General features: G+C 44.1%; 1 protein-coding gene across 1 annotated transcript; it reads left to right on the top strand.

Annotated features, from left to right (window-relative positions):
- The first annotated feature begins 6,292 nt into the window (after positions 1–6,292).
- siva1 (SIVA1, apoptosis-inducing factor) lies at positions 6,293–11,159 on the top strand. Its single transcript, XM_083550547.1, has 4 exons — positions 6,293–8,108; positions 9,229–9,426; positions 10,605–10,758; positions 10,942–11,159. Exons 1-4 carry the CDS (start codon positions 7,988–7,990, stop codon positions 10,988–10,990), a joined length of 522 nt encoding a protein of 173 aa, XP_083406673.1. The 5' UTR covers positions 6,293–7,987; the 3' UTR covers positions 10,991–11,159.
- The last annotated feature ends 629 nt before the right edge of the window (positions 11,160–11,788 follow it).

The raw sequence follows: 11,788 nt of genomic DNA, 5'->3' as shown, positions 1-11,788 counted from the left end.
CGGAGCGAGTACTTCAGCTGTGCATGGAGGGTGGAGTCGACCTCTGCCAAACTTGGGGGGCGGGGCAACGTTTGTCATGATTTCTTAATCTCTTTAATGCCTAAACAACACCTTTTGGGGGTGAAGCAAAGTTCTTGAATCTCTTTCAAGCTGGGGGGATGCAACACCTTTGGGGGTGGAGTGATAACATCAGCCAAGCCCGGTGGGCAGAGCCATGCTCTTGATGGTTTTTGAATCTAGGAAGCCAGAGGGCAGAGCATGCAAGCCAGAGGTGAAGCCAGGGGTGGCGCACCACCTTTGGAGATGGAGCGATGATGGTGTTTTTTTAATCCCCTCCAAACCGGGGGTGGAGCCTCATGCAAACCGAGGGCGAAGCGATTACCTCAGCGTGGAGCATCATCCTCTGCCAAACCCAGGGCAAAGCGACATTCTTGATGGTTTTTAATCTCTTGCAAATCAGGGGGAGGACAATGCAAGCCAGCAGGCAGAACGAAACCTTTGGGGGCCCGGCAATGATCTCTTGCAACCCGGAGTGACACCTTTGGGGGCAGAGCAACGTTCTTGATGTTTCTTAAATCTCTTGCAAGCTGGGGTGGAGCAATGCCTATGGGGATGAAGTGATGACCTTAGCCGAGCCTGGTGAGCTGGAGCAATGTTTTTTATGGTTTTAGAATAAATTGGAAGCCAGGGGGTGGCACATGCAAGCCAGAGGCAGAGCCAGGGCGAACCCTGCAAGCCAGGGGGCGGAGCGACACCTTTGGAGGCGGAGTGATGACAGTGTATTTTTTTAAAACCTTGCAAACCAGGGCGGAGCAATTACCTCAGTCTGGAGCATCAACCTGTGCCAATCCTGGGGGTCTTGAACATCTTGAAAGCCTGAGCAACGCTTTTTGGGGGCGGAGCGAAGATCTTGAATCTCTTGCAAGCTTTGGGGGTGGACATCAGGCTAATGGGCAGAGCCATGTTCTTGATGTTTTTTTTAAATCTCTTGGAAGCCAGAGATGGAACCAGGGGCGAAACCTTCAAGCGGGGGGCGGGGCGATGACCTGTTTTTTTTTTTTTTTCTTTCTCTTTTTTGATTTTGTGCATGGGGGGCGGAGCATCGCCTTCAGGGGTGGAGTAATGTTCTTCACTGTGTTTTTAATCTCTCGGTACCCTGGTGGGGGGGTTATTACAATGAATGAGCCATGCTCTTCTCCGCTCTGAAAATCTGAGAAAGAACATTCGACACGAATTAACGAAGCCAGACACCATCTTGTGGTGGGAAACTGAAAACACATGGGGCATTACCCGGAAAACCCCCAGATCTTGACACGTTGTCCTTCTTTCCCAGTTCATCTCACCTGCTCTACACACACGAGTCAGGTGTGTGTTCAACTCACCTTCTCTACACACACGAGTCAGGTGTGCGGTTCATCTCACCTGCTCTACACACACGAGTCAGGTGTGCGGTTCAACTCACCTTCTCTACACACACGAGTCAGGTGTGCGGTTCATCTCACCTGCTCTACACACACGAGTCAGGTGTGCGGTTCGTCTCACCTGCTCTACACACACGAGTCAGGTGTGCGGTTCGTCTCACCTGCTCTACACACACGAGTCAGGTGTGCGGTTCGTCTCACCTGCTCTACACACACGAGTCAGGTGTGCGGTTCGTCTCACCTGCTCTACACACACGAGTCAGGTGTGCGGTTCGTCTCACCTGCTCTACACACACGAGTCAGGTGTGCGGTTCGTCTCACCTGCTCTACACACACGAGTCAGGTGTGCGGTTCGTCTCACCTGCTCTACACACACGAGTCAGGTGTGCGGTTCGTCTCACCTGCTCTACACACACGAGTCAGGTGTGCGGTTCGTCTCACCTGCTCTACACACACGAGTCAGGTGTGCGGTTCGTCTCACCTGCTCTACACACACGAGTCAGGTGTGCGGTTCGTCTCACCTGCTCTACACACACGAGTCAGGTGTGCGGTTCGTCTCACCTGCTCTACACACACACGAGTCAGGTGTGCGGTTCGTCTCACCTGCTCTACACACACACGAGTCAGGTGTGCGGTTCGTCTCACCTGCTCTACACACACGAGTCAGGTGTGCGGTTCTTCTCACCTGCTCTACACACACGAGTCAGGTGTGCGGTTCGTCTCACCTGCTCTACACACACGAGTCAGGTGTGCGGTTCGTCTTACCTTCTCTACACACACGAGTCAGGTGTGCGGTTCGTCTCACCTGCTCTACACACACGAGTCAGGTGTGCGGTTCGTCTCACCTGCTCTACACACACGAGTCAGGTGTGCGGTTCGTCTCACCTGCTCTACACACACGAGTCAGGTGTGCGGTTCTTCTCACCTGCTCTACACACACGAGTCAGGTGTGCGGTTCATCTCACCTGCTCTACACACACGAGTCAGGTGTGCGGTTCATCTCACCTTCTCTACACACACGAGTCAGGTGTGCGGTTCATCTCACCTTCTCTACACATACGAGTCAGGTGTGTGTCTGCGGCTCAATTAATGTTCAACTCCATTAACTAAGGTATTTTATTCACTTTAAATAAAGCAATTCTCTTTAATGTAGTAGATTCAGACTCATTCATAAATTAGTTGCGGCAAAGATGCTGATTAGCGATGTAATTTTCCATGAATCTGCTCTATTAGCGATTAAAATATGACTTATCTAGTGAACGTTAGCTTGTTTACAATAGCTTGTAGCATAGTGCACTGACACTAACACACAATTAGCACATTGTTTATCTGTGCATTTACTAAATGAGCACTGCTACATCCGAACTGACCCACTGTATTTTTATAATCAATTTCTATTCTGTTTTTAAGTGTCTTAATTAATTTTAAATAAAATGGAAACCTTTTTTTAATTCCTTGTTTTTATTTTTGTGATCATTTTATTATGATCGTTTTACTTTCTTTATTTAAAGCACTTTAAATCACTATTGTGTTTGAAATGTGCTACAGTATAAATAAACTTGCCTTGCAGTGTCATAGACTAGATAAAATGACGGAGAAAAGGAAAATGGGAAATTGTATATTTATTGTCACCCCTACTGTTAAATGAAATTTACGCCCGGGAGTTGCTAACCCAGCCATTAGGGGGGCACAAGCCAGTGTACTCTTAGTGCCGGTCCCAAGCCCGGGTAAATGGGGAGGGTTGCGTTAGGAAGGGCATCCAGCGTAAAACATGTGCCAAATCAAATATGCGGATCACAAATGAGAATTTCATACCGGATCGGTCGAGGCCCGGGTTAACAACGACCGCCACAGGTATCGTTAGCCGACAGGGTACCGGTGGAAATTGGGCTACTGTTGGCCGAAGGAGGAGAAGGAGAGGAGGAAGACGTCTACAGAGACGGCAGGAAAAGGAGCAGTGTAGGAGAGTAGAGGTTCGGGTTGGTACTTTAAATGTTGGTACTATGACGGGTAAAGGGAGAGAGATAGCTGATATGATGGAGAGGAGAAAGGTAGATGTGCTGTGTGTTCAGGAGACCAAGTGGAAAGGGAGTAAGGCCAGGAACATTGGAGGTGGGTTTAAACTGTTTGATCATGGTGTGGATGGAAAGAGAAATGGTGTAGGGGTGATTCTGAAGGAAGCGTACAGTAAGAGTGTAGTGGAGGTGAAGAGAGTTTCTGATAGGGTGATGATCGTGAAGGTGGAAGTTGAAGGGATGATGATAAATGTCATCAGTGCCTATGCTCCACAAGTTGGCTGTGAGATGAAGGAGAAGGAAAGATTCTGGAGTGAATTAGATGAAGTGGTAGATGGTGTACCTAGGAAAGAACGATTGGTGATTGGGGCAGACTTTAATGGGCATGTAGGTGAAGGGAACAGAGGTGATGAGGAGGTGATGGGTAGGTATGGTTTTAAGGAGAGGAATGTGGAAGGGCAGATGGTGGTAGATTTTGCTAAATGGATGGAAATGGCAGTGGTGAACACGTATTTTAAGAAGAAGGAGGATCATAGGGTGACGTATAAGAGTGGAGGAAGGTGCACACAGGTGGATTATCTTCTGTGTAGGAGATGCAACCTGAAGGAGATTGGAGACTGTAAGGTGTTGGCGGGGGACAGTGTAGCTAGACAGCATCGGATGGTGGTCTGTAGGATGGTTTTGGAGGCGAAGAAGAAGAGGAGGAAAGTAAGGTTTGAAACAAGAATAAGATGGTGGAAACTGAAGGAGGAAGAGTGTAGTGTGAGGTTCAGGGAAGAGGTCAGACAGGGGCTTGGTGGTGGTGAAGAGGTGCCGGATGATTGGGCAACTACTGCAGGAGTGATGAGGGAGGCAGCTAGAAAAGTACTTGGTGTGACATCTGGAAATAGAAAGCAAGACAAGGAGACGTGGTGGTGGAATGAGGAAGTGCAGGAGAGCATTAGGGGAAAGAGATTGGCAAAACAGAAGTGGGATCGACAGAGTGATGAGAAGAGTAGGCAGGAGTACAAGGAGATGCGGCAGCAGGTTAAAAGGGATGTGGCGAAAGCCAAGGAAAAGGCATATGAGGAGCTGTATAAGATGTTGAACACTAAGGAAGGAGAAAAGGATTTATACCGATTGGCCAAGCAGAGGGACCGAGCTGGGAAGGATGTACTGCAAGTTAGAGCAATAAAGGATGGAGAGGGAAATGTGTTGACTAGTGAGGAGAGTGTGTTGAGAAGATGGAGGGAGTATTTTGAGCAGCTGATGAATGAGGAAAATCAGAGAGAGAGAAGGTTGGAGGATGTGAAGTTGGTGAAGCAGGATGTAGATAGGATTAGTAAGGAGGAAGTGAGAGCAGCGATTAAGAGGATGAAGAATGGAAAGTCAGTTGGACCAGATGACATACCGGTAGAAGCGTGGAGATGTTTAGGAGAGATGGCAGTAGAGTTTTTAACCAGAATGTTAAACAGGATTCTGGAAGGGGAGAGGATGCCTGAGGAATGGAGAAGGAGTGTGCTGGTACCGATCTTTAAACATAAGGGAGATGTGCAGACCTGCAGTAACTACAGGGGAATTAAGTTGATCAGTCACACCATGAAGTTATGGGAAAGAGTAGTGGAAGCCAGGCTGAGAGAAGAGGTGACCATCTGTGAGCAACAGTATGGTTTCATGCCGAGGAAGAGCACCACAGATGCCTTATTTGCTTTGAGGATGTTGATGGAGAAGTATAGAGAAGGACAGAAGGAGCTGCATTGTGTATTTGTGGATTTAGAGAAAGCGTACGACAGGGTGCCGAGAGAGGAGTTGTGGTATTGTATGAGGAAGTCAGGTGTGTCAGAGAAGTATGTGAGGGTGGTGCAGGACATGTATGAGGACAGTGTGACGGCAGTAAAGTGTGCAGTAGGTACGACAGACTGGTTCAGGGTGAAGGTTGGACTGCATCAAGGATCGGCCCTGAGCCCTTTCCTGTTTGCAGTGGTGATGGACAGGTTGACGGACGAGGTCAGACAGGAGTCTCCCTGGACTATGATGTTTGCAGATGATATTGTGATTTGTGGTGAGAGTAGAGAGCAGGTTGAGAAGAGCCTGGAGAGGTGGAGATATGCGCTGGAGAGAAAGGGAATGAAAGTCAGTAGGAGTAAGACAGAGTACATGTGTGTGAATGAGAGGGAGGGCAGTGGAGTGATGCGGTTGCAGGGAGAAGAGGTGGAGAAGGTGGAGGAGTTCAGGTACCTGGGGTCAACAGTGCAAAGTAATGGAGAGTGTGTTAGGGAAGTAAAGAAAAGAGTGCAGGCAGGGTGGAGTGGGTGGAGAAGAGTGACAGGAGTGATTTGTGATAGAAGAGTATCTGCAAGAATGAAAGGGAAAGTTTATAGGACTGTGGTGAGACCTGCGATGTTGTATGGATTAGAGACAGTGGCATTGAGTAAAAAACAGGAGGTGGAGCTGGAGGTAGCGGAGCTGAAGATGTTACGGTTTTTGTTGGGAGTGACGAGGATGGACAAGATTAGAAATAAGTTTATTAGAGGGACAGCACATGTAGGATGTTTTGGTGACAAGGTGAGGGAGGCGAGATTGAGATGGTTTGGACATGTGCAGAGAAGGGACATGAATTATATTGGTAGAAAAATGCTGAAGATGGAGCCACCAGGTAGGAGGAAAAGAGGAAGGCCAAGGAGGAGGTTCATGGATGTGGTGAGGGAAGACATGCAGGTAGTTGGTGTAAAAGAGGCAGATATAGAGGACAGGGTGGTATGGAGACGGATGATCCGCTGTGGCGACCCCTAATGGGAGCAGCCGAAAGAAGAAGAAGAAGAAGAAGACGCCCGGGAGTTGCTGCCCTACGTAAACTGCGTACTCTGCGTACTCTGCGTATAGGGAAGGGCAGTACTGCGCACACCTCAACAATGATGGAACTATAAAGAATGGATATTAAATGCCACACTCACGTGCTCGCTCGCTCGCGGACCAGTGATGTCCCCCTCGATGTAACGTCATCAAAAGTTTTGATTCAGGACGGCTCCGTGGGGTCGTGACGCCTCTTGTTACGCCGTGATGATGCCACAGAGACCTCGCGCGTTGAAAAAAAAGCGGGCGGCGCGAGCTTCTTTCAGCAGCTTTCCTCTGCACGAGAATCAGATACCTGAGATGCTGGCGGTGTATAAAACTTTGTCATCAGTGCTGAAATGGCGATCAAAGCCAAACACTGAACAACAGGACGTACTTAAGAACAAAAATCCTAAGAACAAAAGTGGACGTCTCTTATGCAAAAAATTTGCAGACGAGAATGGAACTAAAACCAAAAAGAGTCAGAGAGCATGGAAGCCGTTTTATGCAACTCTCCAAGACATGGTTCTTTGTTTACAAGCATACTCAAATTCCTCTGCCAAGAAGGACAGAATTACTATTAGCCTGCTTCATGCGTTGGCATACCCAATTAAGTATAATAAGAGGCCCCATGTGCTGTGCCTCAGGACTGCAAACCTTCGACTATTCTACCTCCAGGCCGAGTGTGAAGCAGATCAGACATCATGGGTTGCGAACCTTAACCACGCCGCGGCCTGTTACTCCGTTCCTCCACTCTTAACTGTTTCACATAACAGAAATGAAGGTGCTCAGTTTCTTCCTACATTCTGTAGCCATCTGTCTCATGAGCAGCAGCTCAGGTGTTGCAAGGACCATTTACAGATGCTCTCGGAACACTTACAATACTACCTGACGCTGCCTTTTAGGTCTGAGGTTCTAGCTATAGGTTATTTGCTGCAGCAGGTGAAGAACTACACAACATATGTGGAAGTGCTACAGGAGCTTGTTGAAGCAGAAAATGCTGGAGAAGGCTGCAGCAACTCGGCCTTAAGGAACCTTACAGATATATAAACAATTCAAATTATGTATTGATTACATAAAATAAAGAGTATACCCATAACAAAATGGGGGCTCTAATGCTGTATAGCTGTGTGTCTTTTAATACAATACAATTTTCATCCTGACTGTTTACACAGGGACTAAAGGGTTTGTAAAAGAGACTACATAATTAATCTAAGCCTAATAATAAACAGACTAACAGATTGAAATGATTTGTTATGCAACTAATAAAAGTGTAAAATTGTTGATGTACTGGAGATTTTTGTGTTGATTTTATATTTATTTAATGGTAATCTGCAAGTGGATTTTTTTGTAATGAACAAATTATGATTAAAAACCATCACATAGTTTTCAGTAAGTAAATCAAATTAACCCATAATGTTTTTTTATACGATTTACACAATTACAATTTTTTTATACAATTTATACAAAATAAGGAAACATGTGTATAATGAGTTTGCAGTGTTGACCAGTGACGAACCCTACTGTATGGTCAATGAACTGCAGGTTGTGGTATAGAAACGCGGCCCACCTCGTAATTCCGCCAAACCGCTAGATGGCGCTACTGACTACTTTTACACCAACGCACTCGCAGCAAACAGTATTAAAGCGCAGAGAGACGTCGCGGGAAAACAGCTTGGTAGAGGAGCAGGACTGTTTGTTTTCTTTCCACGCGGGAGTCTCCATTTCTTCAACTTTAAAATGCCTAAAAGGTCCTGCCCTTTCACCGACTCGTTTTCGACGCAGTATAAAATCCACGTTGGGCAGAAGGAGCTGAACCTGCACGGGGTTTTCGGAAACAAGTACAGGCAGGAAGTCTACGGTGAGTTTGTTTCTGGCCTTTTATTAACGTGATAGTGGCTCCGGATAGATTAAAACATTGTTGTTTTTACTGTAATTGTGCTCTCCTTGCAGTTGATCATTCAACCCTGTGTAATTCTGTGTGCGCAACCGAACAACTTTAGTCTGTATACCGAGAAGTCCCGCCTCCTGCGTTTTAATTGGTCAAACTTTTATACTTTTAAGGAATCCACCAATCAACGGGCAGGTTGCGTCCGCCTCACACTGTTCACCTCTGTCCTGGTGGTGTTTAGAAACCGCACTTTGTCATTAAAGTGTTTATGCAGTAATGAAGCTATTAAGATTATCAGTGTAATTGATAGTTTTTATATTGTGTTGTATATGGAGCATTTAAAAAAATACTTGGTGTAGCCCAGACATGAATACTAAATATTATTGTTGGGAAAAAGCTCATTCTGTATATTTGTGTTTTATAGTGTTTTTGTGTTTATTTCTCAAACATCCCCAAACTGATCCCTTATTTAAAATCACATTAACTCGTGTTTATCCTGTAATGTCCATATGACCAAAGTGAAAATGCAAGACTTTGAGTTTGAGTCAATTCTTTGTTTTGAAAGTGTAGTCAAAACCCAAAGTGTACCTTTTTATTATTATCTTCTTTATTTTATTTTTTTTTTATTTTTAAAACAACCCTTTGTTTTTCTCCAAGTAAAAACAGTTATTTTTCTCTATCTTGTTTCTGTATACTTATAAAAAGTGTGATTAGTTCATGTCTATATAGATCTTTAGTCACATTTTATGTAACCATGTTCTGGTTAATCACAATACATTTTTATAAGATTAACTGTGAGAACTAGTCATTTATTGTCCAGTGTCTCTTTCATTATATTCACAATGAAATTAAAAATGTGGCTTTTGTTTATTCAGCACTTAAGCAACAAGCAATTATTTTATTTACTTATTTTGTTATTATTTGGCTATACTCTGTTGTCTTTACTCCTGTAAATGATGGTAAATGGATTATTCACAACTAGACAATTGTATTCAAATGAGATCTGTTCTAGAAACCTTTTTTTTTTTTTTTTTTTTTTCCTGCTATCTGATTTCTTGTAATGAATTAATCTTTCTTTATACGTCTACAGAAAAGACCAAGAACCTGCTCTTCAATGGGACCCGAGCTTTTATGGGGCAAATTTGGAAGGTGGATGCAGAGGGAAAGTGCTCTGATGTGGATATGTGTAATCGGGTTGATGTAACTCCTGCAAATAATCAGCTGCTACTGAAAGGACAGACTCTGATCGGGCTGGATGGGAAACTGACGAAAGCCAAGGCAGCTTCAGGTAAAATTGGACTTTGCTGTACCGCCACCCTTCAAGTTGATTTTGCTGCCCATCACCCATTGGCCAACAATTTCAGTCACATGTCTACCACTTAGCGAAGTGTGAAGCTGACTCATGAGCTGCTGCATCTTTCAAACTGCTGTTTACGCAGCGTAACGTAACGCACTTTGAGGAAAATGCTATCTGTTTATTCTGCATGCATGATCTCACCGATGCCCCTCATTGGCATTGTTGAGATTCAAACGTGTATTTTGTGGATAGTGGGGCGACCCATGTCTACTGAGAGCCACGATTGGGGTTTTCTACATTGAGCTCCTTCCATTTACATTATTAATGGCTTGAATTAATTTTTAAGAATCTATATCTATTTTCTTAGTAATGTATTTAAAATAATGTTTTGTAAACTTTGGCTTAAATAATATGAAGTCTGGTTGCTGCAATTATTTGCAAACAAAGTCTTTAAAAAAATGTAAGGAAATGGACAAGAATGTGTAGAAGTGTAGACCCTGTTGTGTATAATCTGCTTTGAGGGTTTTTATTTTTTCCCTCTCCTTCCCCTTTTGCATACTCTGTAATGCAGCTGCAGTGTGTATGCAGTTACTACAGTTTCTAAATTTGTTTATTCTAAATTTGCAGGTTTAATTTTAAGCTCCCATACATTCAAATAATTTCACCAATATAATCCACTCAATTGATTAGATTCAACTTTTATTGTGCACGGTACATGTTCAGAGCCAAAGAAATGCATTTAGCGTGTGTGTGTGTATATAGTAATATACTGTGCTAAGATTATGCATAGGTTGATATAAGATGTACTCAATGGCATGATATAGTTAAGTACAAGTACAAATATGTGTTTCAGTGTATATACAGTAAAAATATGGGTGAAATGTACAGTAGTGCAAAAGTGAGCTATGGATGGTGCAAAAAATACAAAGTAACAATGCAGTATTAAATCAGCTGTTCAGTGCAGTAACAGTAACAGCAACAGGAAAAAGCTTTTCTTCAGTCTGTCTGTGCGGCTCTGAGGCACCTGTAGCCTCAGCCCTAATTGTGGTTTGAGGTTTGTCTGAAAAGCATGAGTGAATGTTTATGGGGGGAACTTGAAGCAAGATGAAGATCGTAGATTTATTGTGAACTGATCGATGTTAATTGTTGATCTCCTGTTGTCTCATCAGGCAGTGCGAGTGTTCCGGCTGTGTGCGCCGTGTGTCAGCGGTCATCAGGCACGAGGACGACCTGCTCTCAATGCGATCGCAGTGCATGTCCCTCCTGCACGCAGCAATGCAGCAGCTGTTCCAACCGCTGCTGCTCTGTGTGCACCATCACAGAGTAATTTCACACTCTTTCATTCTTTGACTACAGTCATGCAAACTGACAATGTTCTTTAGTTCATAGATGTACAATTTATGCTTTTGCATTCAAGTTAATAAAATTATGGAAGTTTTCATTGTACTTTTGGGTAGATTTTATGTTGAATTAAATAATTCTCAACTTGCTCTTTTCCTCCTTTAGTTACACTGAGCGCTATGACAAAGTCCTCTGCTGTAGCTGCTCTTCATGAGGTGGATGTAAAGACGTCTAGAGGAAAAGCTGAAATGTTTGTGTTTTGCTTGTAATAAACTTTAGCGCATTCCACCCTGTAAATGCATTTTATATATATTTTACACATGTAATCCTTTGTGTACATATGTATTTTTTAATTGTTGAAATAAATACTTAATCAATTTAAACTGGTGTTTTCAAATCTTTCTTGAAAACAAAGTCTGCTCAGAAAATTATTTACTTAAAGACAGGAAGTGGAGCTGGAGGTAGCAGAGCATTTTTATTGGGAGTGATGGGGATGGACAGGATTAGAAACGAGTTAGAGGGACGCAACATGTAGGACGTTTTGGGGACAAAGTGAGAGACGCCTGATTGAGATGGTTTGGACATGTGCAGAGGAGGGACATGGGCGTATATCAATATGAGCTGCCATGAAGGAGGAAAGAAGGAAGGCCAAGGAGGAGGTTTATGGATGTGGTGAGGGAAGACTTGCAGGTAGTTGGGTTGAAAGAGGCAGATGTAGAGGACAGGGGGTATGGAGACAGATGATCCGCTGTGGAGACCCCTAATGGAAGAAGCCGAAAGAGGGGGAAAATTCGTAGTTTTAATAGAGGGACCAAAACATGAAATTAATCTGAGCGCTTCTTCCTGTTTGATGGCAATTAATCGGATGTTAATTTTTAGGTCACTTTGGCAGGCTTATCTACCTTTAGATCAGGGTTCCACTAGGGGTGTAAAAGTACACAAGTCAAGGTTTGAAATGTGTCACGGTTCGGTTAAATTTCGGTACAGTTAAGAGGAAGAAATCAAAAATTTC

The sequence above is a fragment of the Silurus aristotelis genome, assembly GCF_946808225.1.
Source record: "Silurus aristotelis genome assembly, chromosome: 9".
Taxonomy (NCBI): Eukaryota; Metazoa; Chordata; class Actinopteri; order Siluriformes; family Siluridae; genus Silurus; species Silurus aristotelis.
The sequence above is the reverse complement of the archived record's forward strand: the minus strand, read 5'-3'. Positions and strand labels throughout refer to the sequence as shown.

Bases quoted from the DNA above. Each gene is read 5' to 3' on its own strand.
- siva1 (XM_083550547.1), top strand. From the start codon at position 7,988: ATGCCTAAAAGGTCCTGCCCTTTCACCGACTCGTTTTCGACGCAGTAT. The intron at 8,109-9,228 runs GTGAGTTTGTTT...ATACGTCTACAG, and splicing joins GTACAGGCAGGAAGTCTACG to AAAAGACCAAGAACCTGCTC. The intron at 9,427-10,604 runs GTAAAATTGGAC...TTGTCTCATCAG, and splicing joins GAAAGCCAAGGCAGCTTCAG to GCAGTGCGAGTGTTCCGGCT.